The following is a 15,224-nucleotide window of genomic DNA, read 5'->3' as shown; positions in this document are numbered from 1 at the left end:
TGCTGCGTGCTTGGCTGACATCTCGAAGTGGATGGCGACACACCACCTGAAGCTCAACCTGGACAAAACCGAGCTACTGTTCCTCCTGGGGAAGGGTTGCCCGCACCGAGACCTGTCCATCACCAGGACTAGTAGTTCTCTTGAATACCTATGTTGAATGCACTTCCTGTAAGTCGCTTTGGATAAAAGCGTCTGCTGAATGACTGGAATGTAATGTAATGTAATATAATGTAATGTGGTCAGTGCTGTCGTTTAATATAATTTGGGCTCTGCACGGGCACCTCTTGTTACCGATACCAGTCATGCACATCCAATGCCAGTTTGTAATGTTTCCAGATTTTTTGTGTAAAATTGTGATGTAGTTTTCTACAATTTTCATACTAATAACTTTAAAAAATATACACTAAATATAATTTTTAAATGTGCTTTTGGATGAATTGTTTCATAACCATATCTTGTTTTCTGTCATTTACGAGACAAAAACTGACATGTTCCCTTGTTTGTAATAAACACAGAAGCAACATTTAACAAGGGTAATCAATATTTTAATATAACTTTTTATTTAGATAAAACACTTTTTTCCCCACTTATGGCATGGAGGTGTAGTCAACCATATTCTTTAAAACATGTAATAAAATAGACAGTTTTTGCTAAAGTAATACAATTTTCCATTAACATGACGTCACAGATGTCAAGAAACGAGATCCTGCATCCACAGAAACCATTAAAAAAAACACACAAAGAAAACACAAGATACATAATCACAAGATCATCTGCGCCATATTCAACGCATACTGCACTCTTGGTAAACATTTGTTACTCATGAATAAATTACAGGCAAATACATGTTATCAAAAAAAATGATCACTTCCATCTCTGAGCATGATGAAGTGCATGAGAGCAAGTTCATCAACCAAAATGTCTAATATATTAAAGCTATGTTTTAGGCAACCACCCATATACATGTTGAGTTATTACTTCACTTTTTCACATTGCGACACTAGTGCGACTTCACCTCTTTCGGAAGAGGAAGCTATTTACAGTTATCCATTCTGAAAATGATCTTTAAAAAAACATCATCAGAGATTAAGCAGACATGAGTTTAGTTTGGTTGGTTAGGTGATGGTGGCGTAGAGGCTGCTGGGATCAGCGGAGGAAGCTTTCACGGTCGTGTAGGTCACCGCCTCATCATCATCATCATGTTTACTCCGACCCTGGCGTTAAAAGGCAAAATATAAATTACACCCACCACAATGACGTACTATGACAAGAAAGCACAGCAAAGCTGCATCAATAATATCACACAGTGAAACACAACATGCAAAACAACATAAAGAATCATTATCATCACACTTTACAGCACAGCAGATTGGAAATAACACAAAAAAAAAACAGCACACAATGTAACACAGTACAACACAACGTGTGACTCATCAGTGTAACCAATCAGACATCTTACCTTGGCTTTACTGTTGGCCTTCTTGGTGAAGCTGACGGAGGCGTAGGAAACACCTTCTTCCGGGTCAGTCTGCACAGATAAGACAACATCATTTCTGCTCAGTAACATAAAGAAGTTTTTCTGTGGGTGTTTTCACTTTGTAACTTCTGTCTTTTATTTCTCCTCAAGTTAATAATCTATATCTTTAATGAATTTTTTCTGTGGGTGTTTTCAAAAATTTGTAACTTCTGTCTTTTAGGCGTCTTCTCCTCTGGTGAAGTCCAGTTGCATAATCTAACTTCCCTTTTTATCTTTAATGCACATTCTCATGCTCTCAAGACTCTCAAGACTGTACAGACTGTGAGATACAGTTTTCACTGTTAGCGCAGTTAGCGGCATTAGCTATGAGCCACATGCTCGCCATCGACATTTTGAGAGCCGTCTGGAGGAAATCAAAATGTACCCAAACTCGGATCCTGCACCTTTAAAATGACTGCGTGAACTAAGAAAAACATTAACACCTTAAAATAAGTAAGGAAAACACAAACATCACTAACTTAAGCTACGTTTATATGAACGTGAATGCAAACTACTTTTTTTGTCAGCTCGCTCTGAGCGTCTAATAATGATACCGATGAGTTTACAGTGTAGTTACTTGAAAGCCTGTTGTGTCTCTCTATTGTTGATTTAGAGGCTGAAATGTGTGCTGTTTATGACTGAATAAGAAAAGCATAAATTGGCTTTGGTCCCATTTTTTGCTTTTCCTCACAACCACTTCCTGCTGCTGCAACCACTTTGTTTTAATACGACACAGGCCGTACTGTTAATCTTTTCTCAGCTATAAAACAAAATTCATAGTGAAGAACAGATTTTTAAACTCACAGCATTGTCGTCCGTCCGTGTCGTGTTCCCTGAAAAGAGAAAAAAGGTGTTTGATGAAAGCTTCCACAAAGAAAAATGTGTCGTTTATTAAAGTTTCAACTCTCACCTTTAGTTCTCTTCCATATGATGACAGCCACAGTGATTATTAAGAGTGCTACTAAAACCAGAGCCACAATGACGTACCACCAAACTGCAAAGATAATACAAATGTTTTAAGCATTTTGTCTGCAGCTTTCTGTTCTGTTGAAAAACTAAAAGATAATCACATGTGACTTAAACATTCATTTAATAAGTTTAACCAAATCAAACAGCTACTTTTGGTGCAAAAAACTGCATCCAATGAAAACACAGTCTGCAGACATGTGGGTGAAAGCTCCACAAAAATACATAAAGACATACAAATATTGAGTCACTACTTTGTGGTTTTGGTGAAGCATCACTGATTGTAGAAGTTGTCGTGGTCTTAGCTGCTTTCATGCCATCTTCAGTTGGTGTTGTTGTTGTGTCTTCACCTGAACAGATTAACACAACTCAAGAAACTTAAAAACCTCCAATCCATGAGAAAAATTAAATATGAGTGACTTTAAAATATTATCACCTTTTTTCTCATCTGAGGGCCAAATTCTGAAGGAAACTGCTTCACTTTGTCACCTTCAGTCACTTCACACTTCACTGTCTTATACCTCGATGTGTAAACGTAATGAGAAGTCAGAAACATCAGAGAAGCTCTGCAGGAAGACGTTGATGTCTTCAACTCTTTGTTGTCTTTATCCACATCTTGACCCTGAAGCAGCCACTTCACTGTGTGTTTACATCGTCCATATGACGACACAGAGCAGATTAACGTCACCTTATCAGTGTCCTTGTGTTCAGTCACTGTTGGTGAAGATGGAGACGTTGTGAGAGAAAGAAGAGTAAAATCAACTTCATCACTATAATCATTATTATTATAATATTTCAGTATATTGTTCTGACAAGACAGTTTGAAAACATTATGATGTAAATACTCACTGGTAACAACAGACAGATAAACCAAAGCATCTGGACCTTCTTGTCGTCCTGATCTGAACTGTCTGCAGTCATAACGACCAACATCTTCATCTGTGACGTTCTTTATAACCAGAGAACAGTTCTCTGAAACACTCAGTCTGTCTGATTTAGCTTTGGCTGCTTCACCAATCTTTCCAAGTGAAACCAGCTCTACTGTTGCTGCTTCTTGAATCACTAAAGAGCCACGTAGTAGTGTCACAGTTCTTATGATCCTCTAACACATTGTTACAAGGCAAAGTGACTTTATCTCCATCTCTGACAGTGAAGAAGAGCGACAAAGCTGTCCTGTTGCTGCTGCTGAGAAGATGAGAGAGAAATAAAAACAATACAGAGAAATAGAAACATGATAATAATGTCAGTGTGAAGATCATTTTAGATACAACAACAGTTTACAAATGTGCCTCATCGTTGGTTTCTAAGAGTTCATTAAACTCACTATTCACCTCGATGGAAAACAAACAGACTACTTGTCTGTCCTCTTTAACTGACATTATGTAGTAAAGTAAAATTAATGTTATTAATAAATTAGCTTTTTGAATGTGTCTGTAGTCATATACACATTATTTGTATCCTTACCTGTAAACTGAAGCACCAGAATCAGAAGTAAAGACGTTTTAATCCATCTGAGTTCAGCCATCGTTCCTCTCCGTCTCTCTTGTCTCTCTTCTTCTACTTGTCTCTGAACTTGTTGCTTCTTACAGACGAATGTTGAATCTACTTCCTCTAATTAGTAAAGTGTCACTTCCTCATCCCTCTTTTCTCTCAGATGCTACTTCTTGCTTTCATGCACTCATGGCCGACATGAGTTTTTTTTACAATTTTTCCCTTTTACACCTCTGAAATGTAATTCTGTGGAAGTGGAATGTGGAAAAAGTTCCACAGTTCAAAGTCTAGACAGTGGCGGCTGAGTGTGTTGGAGATAAATACTTCACCTGTGCTTTGAAGGCTTTTCATGCCTCATGCTCTCTGTGCAACTTAACAGTTTTGATGATATCTCACCAAAAGGTTACTCAGCATTTTTGTGTGTTTTCTGAGGAAGTTGAGGGTGTGAAGATTGTTGCTTAAGATAAATGTTTAGTCAGTTAATCAGGAAAACAAAGCAGCGAGGATGAGGCAAAAACAAAGTCTAGAATATCCAGCAGAGATCAGAAAACCAGTTCAATCAGGAGAGACTTCAATTAAATTTAACAATAATTTATTACACATCAGAAATGAATAATGCAAAGTCTTTGGCGATTGGACTCCATAGCGCAACCATCTAACAGAGGGCAGTGATGCTGAGGTCAGACAGGCACAATCCCCCAAAAGAGAGAATTATTTTATATAAATATATAAAATAAATAACTTACCTACTGCTGCAGAGGACTCCAAATTAGAAACAGAAGATTAGACATGAGAAAAAGGATATGGGCAAAACTTGTTAGAATGAGCTTGTATGCATTGAAGTTAAGACAGAGTTAAGAGGGGTCAAGTAAAACATAACAAAGGATAGGGTAGGGTCTAGATAGACCGCAGAACAGGATTGCGGGTCTAAAAATACCACAGTAAAGTCTGGCCAGACATTGACAGTTCACGGAATTGATAGTGGGGGTCTCGACAGACTGAAGGAAAGGATAGGTGGGGGTCATGTTAGACTGCAGAACAGAACAGTTGTGGTTGAAGTTAGAACGCAGGACAGTTGTGGGTCATGTAAGACTGCAGCACGGGACAGTTGTGGGTCATATCAGACTGCAGAACAGGATAGTTGTGGGTCACGTTAGACCTCAGACCATAGTAGTAGTTGGTCAGCTAAGACCGCTAACAGAATAGAGGGGTATAGTAAGACCAGAGAGAGACCTGAAGAGTCCCCGGGAATGAGAATATGGTCCTGTTAGACCAGGTCATGTTCGACCAGAAATTGAGAAAAGCGGTCCTTCACGACCAGGTCATGTTAGACCAGGAAATGTGAAATTTGGGTCACTCAGACCAGGTCACTGCCGACCAGGAAATGAGAAATTGGGTCCTCGGAAGCAGGACACATTCTGACCAGTAAATGAGAAATTGGGTCCTCAGGACCAGGTCACATTCCGATCGGGAAATGAGAAACAATATGACCCATAGTGAGCAGGACTCGTTGCATTAAAACTGTCTTTACCTAACAGACAGGTTTGATACACAGGAGATCAGTCAGTTAATCAGCAATGCAAAAAAGGCAAGGATGAGGCAAAAACAAAGTCTAGAATATCAAGCAGTGTTATATTACTCTTTAATAATAAATGTTCTTGCTTGATACTTAAGATCTTTTTAAAACTTAAACAGGACAATTTTGTTTAATATTTATAGTTATTGGACAAAATTTATTCAATTATGGGTCAGTATATTTGGTCAACACACGTCTCTCACTCGTTTCCTTGGTTTTGTTGTCTGTTTTTACAATCGTAACTCTGCCAGTGGCTGAAGTCTCTGTTGTACTGGAGAGCATTTATGCTTTTGTTCCTTAACAGTTATTTGTGAACTTCACAATAGTTGTGCAGAACAAAAAAAGCATTTATCAGAAAAGGACAATCCTCAGTTTTTTCGTCCAGCACCCTCCTCCTAACATGGAAGTCGATCGGTAATCAAGGCTGTTGTTGTTTGTTTACTTTAAAGGTCACGTGTTAAGGGCGTGACAAATTGGGGAAGGACACGTCGCATCTCCTAAGACCCAATCAAATAGCGAACGCGGGTGTCTACGTCATCGTTTCCAAATTTCTCCGTTTCCACCTGTCCCACACTATTAGGGACACACAGCGTTTTCAAAATGATCCAGCCTCTGAAGCGTTTTCAAATCCTTCGTTTTCCAGAAACCACCGCCAGCTCCCAGAGTCTCCAGAGAACGGTTCCAGTCTGGAGAGATGAGAACCGGAGCTCTGGGAGAAGACTGTGGATGGCGAGGAGATAGCTGGAACTGAGGTTGGAGCAGAAGTAGCACCACCGCCTGTCTCAGAAACAGGGCTGGAAACTGGAGTGGCTGAGGTGGAGAGAGAATCAAGGCGTGCCAATAGTTGTTGCAGCTGGTTACAGCAAACACCCACCTGTTAGGGGAATAAGATTTACAACAATTTTTCGTATGAATACACAAATAATGCCACCATTTATGGAGGGTGGGATAAGCTTTTTGATTATTTTTTTTTTAAATCGAAAAGCTTATCCACCTTTTATTGCGTAAGACATGACTCTATCTTATATATACTACAACAGGCGTTTAATTGAGAATTAAACATTAATTTTATTAGCAGTTATAAAGAAGAACACACGGTTACTGAGTCAATTAAGAAACAAAGCTCACTGTGCAAAATTAGCAAAATACATATCGGACTCCAAAGCAACAATTCCACATCAAAGTGAACTAAAACAAGTTATTTTGCACATCGACTGATAAGAACAAAGTCATGCTAAGCTACTTACAAATTAAAAAGCAATCAGAAAAAAATCTGCAGGCCTAAATCCAAAAGGATGATAACTTAAGAAAATTGTGTTCTGAAGATTTTTCTGATGCAGGAAAAGACATAACTGTCATAGATGTGCTGCTAGCTTCTTGAAATCAGCTAAAACAAGGCTTTAATATCATGTTGCAGATGAGAATTGGTTTAACACTTCATAAACTTGAAAATAATCAATGTTTAACTGCAATACAGTCATTTCTCTAGTGAGTTGACGTCGGTGTGGAAGTCGTTGATCAGGGGAGCCTGACAAAAACGTAAGGGTCTCCAACGTTTTCATAGTTCACTGTTCCTTCATGCCCATCTCCAGCACCATGCACCTGCGAAAAAACAAATTTTAGCCCGAAATGGAACAATAAGCTCAAGCAGTCCTTCATTCTGTTACGATGCCTTAAACTCCCACGTTTCTTCTGTTGGGCTTCTTACTGAATTTGAAACAGCAAGACATTCACAGTCCAGCATTACAGTAACGGACAGCGTTTTAAAACTATAACTGGTTTCACCACTTTTTTTACGACTCACAGTGTTGTGATCAGGTGGTCTCTGGTTCCCTGGAAAATAGACCACAGAGGAACAGTTTAGCTCTAAACGTACAGTTTGCGTTAATCAGAGAGAAAAGGCAGGATTTTCTCACCTTGAGCTCTGATGAGAAGAACAACAATCACAGTCATCAGCAGGAGTTCAGCCACACGGATGACCAACATCATGTATCCCAGAACGGACCAACCTGTGCGAAAATCTAATTTAAATAAAATTGCTTCAAATCAAATTCAAGCAAAACTAATTTCAACAAAAAATAAATAAGTTCCACATGTGTTTGACATGTCACAAACGATAATAATGTGTAAATTGTGCATGTTTTATTTACATTAGTGAAGATGAATTGATTGCTCAAAAAGCATCTGTACAGTTTTCCTGTTTTCTTGTGGCCACCGATGAGTGTGAGGGGCTCGGAGAATTGAAAATAAATGTAAACACACATTACATTTATGAGAGTTAGGATAACATACACTGCTCTTCATTTTGTTGTATGTTGTGAGGACTTTGTGTCTCAACTTTGTCTGTTTCTGGTTCTGTGTTTGGTTCATCCTGACCTGACAAATTGAAAAACAAAGAAAGTTATTTGTGAAGAATCAGAAGTCTTTTGTTTAGTCATGATGGTGTCTTCGGTCCTCCGCTTTGTTCCAGAAGGAAATATCTCAACTGTTGAATGGATTGCCAAGAACTCTTGTACGGTCAATCATGATACCCTGAAGATGAAGCCTGCAGACTTTGGTGATCCTCTGGTGCATTTTTGTCATGTCTCAACAACTCCGACATTCATGATCCTTGTTTTTTGTTTTTTTTGGTCCTCTGACTTTTCATGTGAAATTCACATGAACTAAAGGAACTCCACTAAACCTGACCAAGCATTTCATGATCTTTTACATAACCTTACTAAGAAGTTTGATTGCCTAAACCTAACAAAGAAGTTTCCTGTGAAGACAGAGGTCTATTTTCAAAAGACTGTATTCATGTAAAAAGCTGAAATTGACTTGTTGCTGGACTTTTGTAGGAAAATGCACAAAAAATGTGGTTAAACTTTTTTGTAAGATCATACAAACTGTATATTAATCTACAGTATCTGTGTATAAATTACATTCACAACGCTTAGAGTGTTTTATAGTTGTGAGTAGCTACTTTGTTTCTCACCTTCTGGCGTTGTTGTCAGTGTTGCTGTTGTTGGTATTGATCCTGATAAATTAAAACAAAACAAAACCAGCAAACTGTAAAATGAGAAAATACCTCCTGTTTATAAATTATATCATCTTAAAACTTAAAATTCATCAAATAATCAAACCTAGTTTGATCGTTACATCAGAGTAAAGTGATTTGAAGCAGCTCATTATAATCTCACCTGAGGACTGAGGAGGGTTATAGGGAAACAGCTTCACTTCTCCAGGGTATATCGCTTCAGTCACTTCACACTTGAGGAACGTATAATTATTTGAAACGTAAATAAAATGAGAAGTCGGAAAGGAAGTAGAGGCCGAGCAGAAAGATTCTGATGTTGTAATGTCTGTGTTATCTGGACCCTCATACAGCCACTTCACTGTGTGTATACATCCTCCATATATCGACACAGAGCAGTTTAACTTCACCTCATCATTGTCCTCGTGTTCAGTCACTGTTTGTGAAGATGGAGACGTTGTGAGAGAAAGAAAAGTAAAATTAACTTCATCACTATAATCATTATTATTATAATGTTTCAGTATATTGTTCTGACAAGACAGTTTGAAAACATTATGATGTAAATACTCACTGGTAACAACAGACAGATGAACAAAAGCATCTGGACCTTGTATTTGTCCTGATCTGAACTGTCTGCAGTCATAACGACCAACATCTTCATCTGTGACGTTCTTTATAACCAGAGAACAGTTCTCTGAAACACTCAGTCTGTCTGATTTAGCTTCGGCTGTTTCACCAATCTTTCCAAGTGAAACCAGCTCTACTGATGGGCTTCTTGAATCAATGAAGAGCCACTTAGTAGTGTTACAGTTCTTATGATCCTCTAACACATTGTTACAAGGCAAAGTGACTTCATCTCCATCTCTGACAGTGAAGGAGAGGTAAAGTTGTCCTGTTGCTGCTGCTGAGTAGATGAGAGAGAAATAAAAACAATAAAGAGAAATAAAAACATGAATATTAATGTCAGTGTGGAGACAATTTTAGATACAACAACTGTTTATTTACATCGTTGGTTTCTAAGAGTTCATTAAACTCACTATTCACCTGATGGAAAATAAACAGACTACTTTTCTGTCCTCTTTAACTGACATTAGGTAGTAAAGTAAAATGATGTTAATAAAGTACCTTTTTTATTGTCTCTGTAGTCATATACACATTATTTGTATTCTTACCTGTAAACTGAAGCACCAGAATCAGAAATAAATACGTTTTAATCCATCTGAATTCAGCCATCATTCCTTCTTTTTATCACTGCTGTTCTGATGCTCTAAACTGTCCAAGTCTCTAAAATGGTTCTTCTTACAGAGGAAAGCAGAATATATTAGCTGTGGTAAGGAAGGAGTCACTTCCTCAGTTTTTTTTTGGTTTGGTACAAAGCCTTCAAATGATGAAATTATGGTATGTCAGTGGTCAGTGTGCTGTCACCTCGTTATGTTGAAATTAACACAGAAAGTTTCAGTTGCAACAGTTTTAGACCTGTAATTTCCCTTCTGCAGAATCAAGACTGTTGCCACTTCTTGTTTATTTTAATTCATTTTTTTTTTAAGAGCTATCATATTCCCGTCTTAGAAAGTTTAATGTAATGTTTACTCAACTAACTTAACTTCAAATAATATAAAGTTAGTGGGTCTGTCAGACAGGAAATCCCATTAATGCATCCAAAGTGTGTCGGTTTCAACCAAATCTATTCCTTTTTGTCTCTGTTCTGTAAACATGATGCACTTTTAGTCGCCTTTTTGGCCCATCAGTTTAATGATCCCTTAACTTTTCATCCGTCGCCCGCCAGTTTTATTTTTCATATATTTTTGTTAATGGCCAAATACCTGCAAAACCAATGACATCGTCCTCAGCCTCAGATGGACTTTGTGTTTAGCGCTAATTAGCAAGTGTGAGCATGCTAACACAAATAACTAAGATGGTGAACTACCAGCTTAACATTAGTATTTTAGCACTATCAAGGTGTCACTTGCAATGTTCTATTTATTGTCATTGTACAACACAGGGTTGCACAACAAAGTGCAGTTTTGTAGTCGTGTTTTGCAAGCTAATACTTCTCTATCTCTTGCAAGATTTTGTTGTCTTCTGCTTTTTGTCTTCTACGTTTTGTCTTCTGCGACAGATGGCGGCAGTGTGATGAGGCTGTGACTGTGTGTCGGAACCACGCATGCCGACTACGGGGGTTCCACAAGGTTCTGTTCTGGGCCCCCTTCTCTTCTCGCTCTACACAACATCTCTGGGTTCTGTTATTCGCTCGCATGACTTCTCTTACCATTGTTATGCCGATGACACCCAGCTGGTCTTGTCATTTCCTCCCGGTGACACCCAAGTGGAGGCACGCATTGCTGCGTGCTTGGCTGACATCTCGAAGTGGACTTTTAGTCGCCTTTTTGGCCCATCAGTTTAGTGATCCCTTAACCTTTCCTCCGTTTTTCCTATATTTTTTGTTAATGGCCAAATACCTGCAAAACCAATGACATCGTCCTCAGCCTCAGATGAACTTTGTGTTTAGTGCTAATTAGCAAGTGTGAGCATGCTAACACAAATAACTAAGATGGTGAACATGACTACCAGCTTAACATTAGCATTTTAGCACTATCAAGGTGTCACTTGCAATGTTTTCTTTATTGTCATTGTACAACACAGGGTTGCACAACAAAGTGCAGTTGTGTAGTCGCATTTTGCAAGCTAATACTTCTCTCTTGCAAGATTTTGTTGTCTTCTGCTTTTGGTCTTCTTTATATTCCTTTATTGATTTCTGCGACAGATGGCGGCAGTGTGATGAGGCTGTGACTGTGGTCAGTGCTGTCGTTTAATATCATTTGGGCTCTGCGCGGGCACCTCTTGTTACCGATACCACTCATGCACATCCATTTTTTGTGTAAAATTGTGAAAATTGTTTTCTTACTAATAACGTTTAAGAAAAGACACTAAATATAATTTTTAAATGTGCTTTTGGATGAATTGTAACCATATCTTGTTTTCTGTCATCTACAAGACAAAAACGGACATCTTCCCTTGTTTGTAATAAACACAGAAACAACATTTAACAGGGGTAATCAATATTTTAATATCATTTTTAATTTAGATATGAAAGAAATTCTTCATAAAACACTTTTTCCCCCCCCAATTATGGCATGGAGGTGTGTCGTTAACCATATTCTTGTCACTGGAATGAAATAATTTGAAAACACTGAAATAAAACGGGCAGTTTTTGCTAAAGTAATACAATTTTCCATTAACATGACGTCACAGAGGTCAAGAAACGAGATCCTGCATCCACAGAAACCATTCAAATAATAATACCAAAAAAAATAAACACAAGATACATAATCACAAGATCATCTGCGCCATATTCAACGCATACTGCACTCTTGGTAAACATTATTTGTGCTTTAAAGTATCTTAAAGAAATTAAAAAGTAAAGGAGAGGTATGAGAAATGAAGTGCGTGAAAACAAAGTCCCCTTCAAAAGACAAAAGACACGTCCCACATGAAGCCATACAATCTTTAAAAATCAGTTCACGTGTGAAACCGTCCACAGAGACACCTGAAGAACATGAAAACAGCTTAATCTCTTCTTCTTTGGCATCTGTGTGAGTCAAACAAAACATAAACCAGTTTTCTGTCCTCTCCTGCTCTTTGTGATCACGTTTCCTGTCTTTTAATACAGCGGAAATGCACCATTTAGTTTCTACTGCTAGATTATGAGTCAAAGTCATTATTTTATGGTTATGACAAAGGTTCTGATTATTTTATAATGAATTACTCATATTTTATTGTTTAAAAGTGTTACCTCTCACAACAGATCCTTTAGTGACACACCAAAAATGTCTTGTTCTGTCCGACGCATTGTCCAAAAATCCAAACGTATTTAGATGATATAAAAGAGGAAACAGCGTCACAATTTAGAAGCTGGAAGCAGCAAATGACTCAAACGATTATTTTCAAAATAATTGCGGGTAATTCTTCACGCAATTCACTTATTCTAGTAATTTTGGTGATGACCTAGTCGGACATTTAAAATGACTGATCACAGAGAAAGCCGGAAGCAACAGAAGATTGTCTTTTTACTGAGGCGCATTCAACAGTGACTCGGCCGGCTTGTTTCATACGTCAAGTGCGGTTTTTTTCTTGCACCCACAACAAGAAACACCAAGCCCACATTTTAAGATTCACCCACTTCTGGATGCCGTTCTGTAAAAGCTTCGTTTTTTTTAGGGAGCGACAGACACACCGGCTCAGTGCGGACAGAGAGAAAAATATATTTTAAACTTAGCCGTCTTCTTGTGAACGTACTCTAAGACAGTGCAATAAAGATATAATATATATAAAAAAAAAAGGAAATAGCACTTCGTCTGGATGCTGGTTGTGTGAGACTCTTCACATTGTGGTCTTCGGCTTCAGCAGCCTCACAGTCCCTGATTCGACTCTTAGCTTCACCACAGTTTGGACCCGTGTTCAAGGAAGGGAAAGAACTTTTGCGACCAGGTGGGGAAAAATCTGGCATTTTGTGTCGCCCGCTTTCTGAGCCATTTCAGAAAAATGCCCGTCCAGGAGGATGTGGACGTCCTCCCCTGTGGTCAAAGCTGGCTAGGGGGTGATCCAGCTTTGGAGCATCCTAATCACGTCTCCTGCCCTTCCCCGATTTTCAGTGCAAATCAGTTAGAAAAGTCTTTCTTACGTCCACCGAGCCTCAAGCTAAAACAGCTGAAACAGGTGCCTCAGTTCGCAGGGGGGACATTTTTTTTTCTTTTTCTATTGTTTTTGTAGGAAAAACCTCAGTAACAAAACTATTATCTCAGTTAAAACAAGGAAAAATATACACAAATATATGTTTACAATATATTTTGTACATTTACATGAGCTCTTTAAAAAAAACCCACACAAAGCTGCCTTTTCAAAAGTGTTCACAAAGAAAGTGGCGTCATCACTTTGCGTCGTGTGAATAGGATTCAGCGATCGTGTTGCCGCCGGAGACGACATCATCCTCCTGCTGAACGCTTCCTTACGTTGCAGAAACACATATTTTATTTCCTTCCTCTGCCTACAAAGAAGGCAGGAGATATGTTTAAACAGCACTGACGCACACAGCGTGTCGGTCAGATCTCCAGGAGCAACGCGATGTGTCCACAAACGTCCAGAGGTGCAGGCGGCATGTTGATTCACGGTTAATTGTACTACAGTTAATAAAAACTCCCCACATTGTATTGCAGTGTGTTAAAGGCCTAACTGGATTTACCTAAATGCTTATTTTCCAATTGTTGTCGTTCAGCGTAAATCCGACAGTTAGCCGGCGTGGTCATGACTTATCTTGAACCTTCAGCAGTGACTTCAGATGAACAGTCATTTGCTCTCGGCTTTGGTTGCTCTGTTGAGGCTCCTTTTCTCCGACCCAGTGGCTCGGAGGTTTAGGTAAGACACTCGGTGACGGCGGCTCGCTGAACTTGGCTCCGGCGTAGACCTTCTCGCCGTCCTTGAGGCATTCCGGCGCAGCCTCGGCGGGCTTCACGTTGTCGGAGGCGTGGAGCGGGTGGAAGGTAACGGGCTTGTTCGGGCTGCCGTTGTCTTTCTTCTTGGCGGAGTGAGCCGACCCGGGGCTTTGGCCCTGCTTGGGCTTGTGGCTCCGTGTGATCATGTTCTGGGTGATTCGGTCGTGTCGGGGAAGTTGCGGGCGGGGTGGCCAGCCGGCTGAGCGGCTCCTCGCTCCGACCTGCCGCCTTTTGATTTCAGCAGCTAAGAAAACAAAACAAACTCGTATTAAAACAGTTATCAGATAAACATTATGATTCTATTACTGGACAATTAAATGTTGAAAAAAAAATTCTGGACCTTAGAAGGAAAATAGAAGTTTTTGGTTTCTTACTTAAGGTTAACTTGCTGTCTTTTTTAATCGTAGCTTTCAGCCTAATCTCACTGCCTTCATCGGTGAGTGAGAGTTTGCTCAGTTGCCATGGAGATGGTTCGGATTCACACACGCAAAGTCAGAAAGTAGGGCATATAAACAGGTTTGGTTTGTTGACATGTTGACCATTAAACCATCTCCATGACAACTGAGCAACATGCATTCACAGAGGAAGACTGTGAGATGTGGTTGAAAGCTTCAGGAGGTCGACCTTCATTTAAGAATGTTGCATCAAAAAGAAAAAAAAAGGAACAACAATAACAAAAGTATCGTAATCCTGCTCTTGGAATTGAAGTTAAAAATAGTTAAAATAGTTGTTGTTTTTTTTCTCTGTCTGTAAATATAATATTTCAGTTATTGTTGTTTTTTTATTGCTTATTTATAATACTTGTTTTATTTTTTTTTTTTTTTATTTTTTTATCTTGTCTTCTTCTACTGTCTCTTGTGTGCACTTTACTCTACGCTGTTGTAAGCCTGCAAATTTCCCCGCTGCGGGACTAATAAAGGATTATCTTATCTTATCTCTCTTATGTGGGTCACAATAAATTCCTTTAAGGTGACTATTTCTCAATGAAACCTATGAGCACATCTCTGGTAAACACAAGATTGAAAATGGCGTCTTTGTGTTCTTTGTGGAGAAACTGAGTCTTGTTGATCTGTCAATTAAATGAACTAATCCATGAGTTAAGTGTTAGTAGACTAAGAATTTATTTGGTTGAGGAAAACACGCTTGTTATCGTTGTAGTCTATTTTTGAATTG

At 38.9% G+C, this 15,224-nt stretch overlaps 2 protein-coding genes across 2 annotated transcripts in view; both read right to left on the bottom strand.

Annotated features, from left to right (window-relative positions):
• Positions 1-6,609: 6,609 nt before the first annotated feature.
• On the bottom strand, positions 6,610-9,795 carry LOC129115295 (uncharacterized). The gene is made up of 8 exons (XM_054626884.1): positions 9,735-9,795; positions 9,134-9,466; positions 8,729-8,998; positions 8,524-8,565; positions 7,842-7,925; positions 7,466-7,570; positions 7,354-7,382; positions 6,610-7,151 (listed from the first exon to the last, which is right to left on the bottom strand). Exons 1-8 carry the CDS (start codon positions 9,793-9,795, stop codon positions 7,068-7,070), a joined length of 1,008 nt encoding a protein of 335 aa, XP_054482859.1. The 3' UTR covers positions 6,610-7,067.
• A 1,823-nt stretch (positions 9,796-11,618) lies between these two features.
• The window catches only part of LOC129115298 (proline-rich nuclear receptor coactivator 1-like), a 5,860-nt gene continuing 2,254 nt past the window's right edge, over positions 11,619-15,224 (bottom strand). The window contains exon 2 of the mRNA XM_054626888.1: positions 11,619-14,295. Coding sequence (XP_054482863.1) covers positions 13,862-14,197 — 336 coding nt within the window. The 5' untranslated portion in view covers positions 14,198-14,295 and the 3' untranslated portion in view covers positions 11,619-13,861. The remainder of the gene's footprint in view (positions 14,296-15,224) is intronic.

The sequence above is a fragment of the Anoplopoma fimbria genome, unplaced genomic scaffold, assembly GCF_027596085.1.
Source record: "Anoplopoma fimbria isolate UVic2021 breed Golden Eagle Sablefish unplaced genomic scaffold, Afim_UVic_2022 Un_contig_11505_pilon_pilon, whole genome shotgun sequence".
Taxonomy (NCBI): Eukaryota; Metazoa; Chordata; class Actinopteri; order Perciformes; family Anoplopomatidae; genus Anoplopoma; species Anoplopoma fimbria.
Note: the sequence above shows the minus strand (reverse complement) of the source record. Positions and strands in the feature narration are given on the sequence as shown.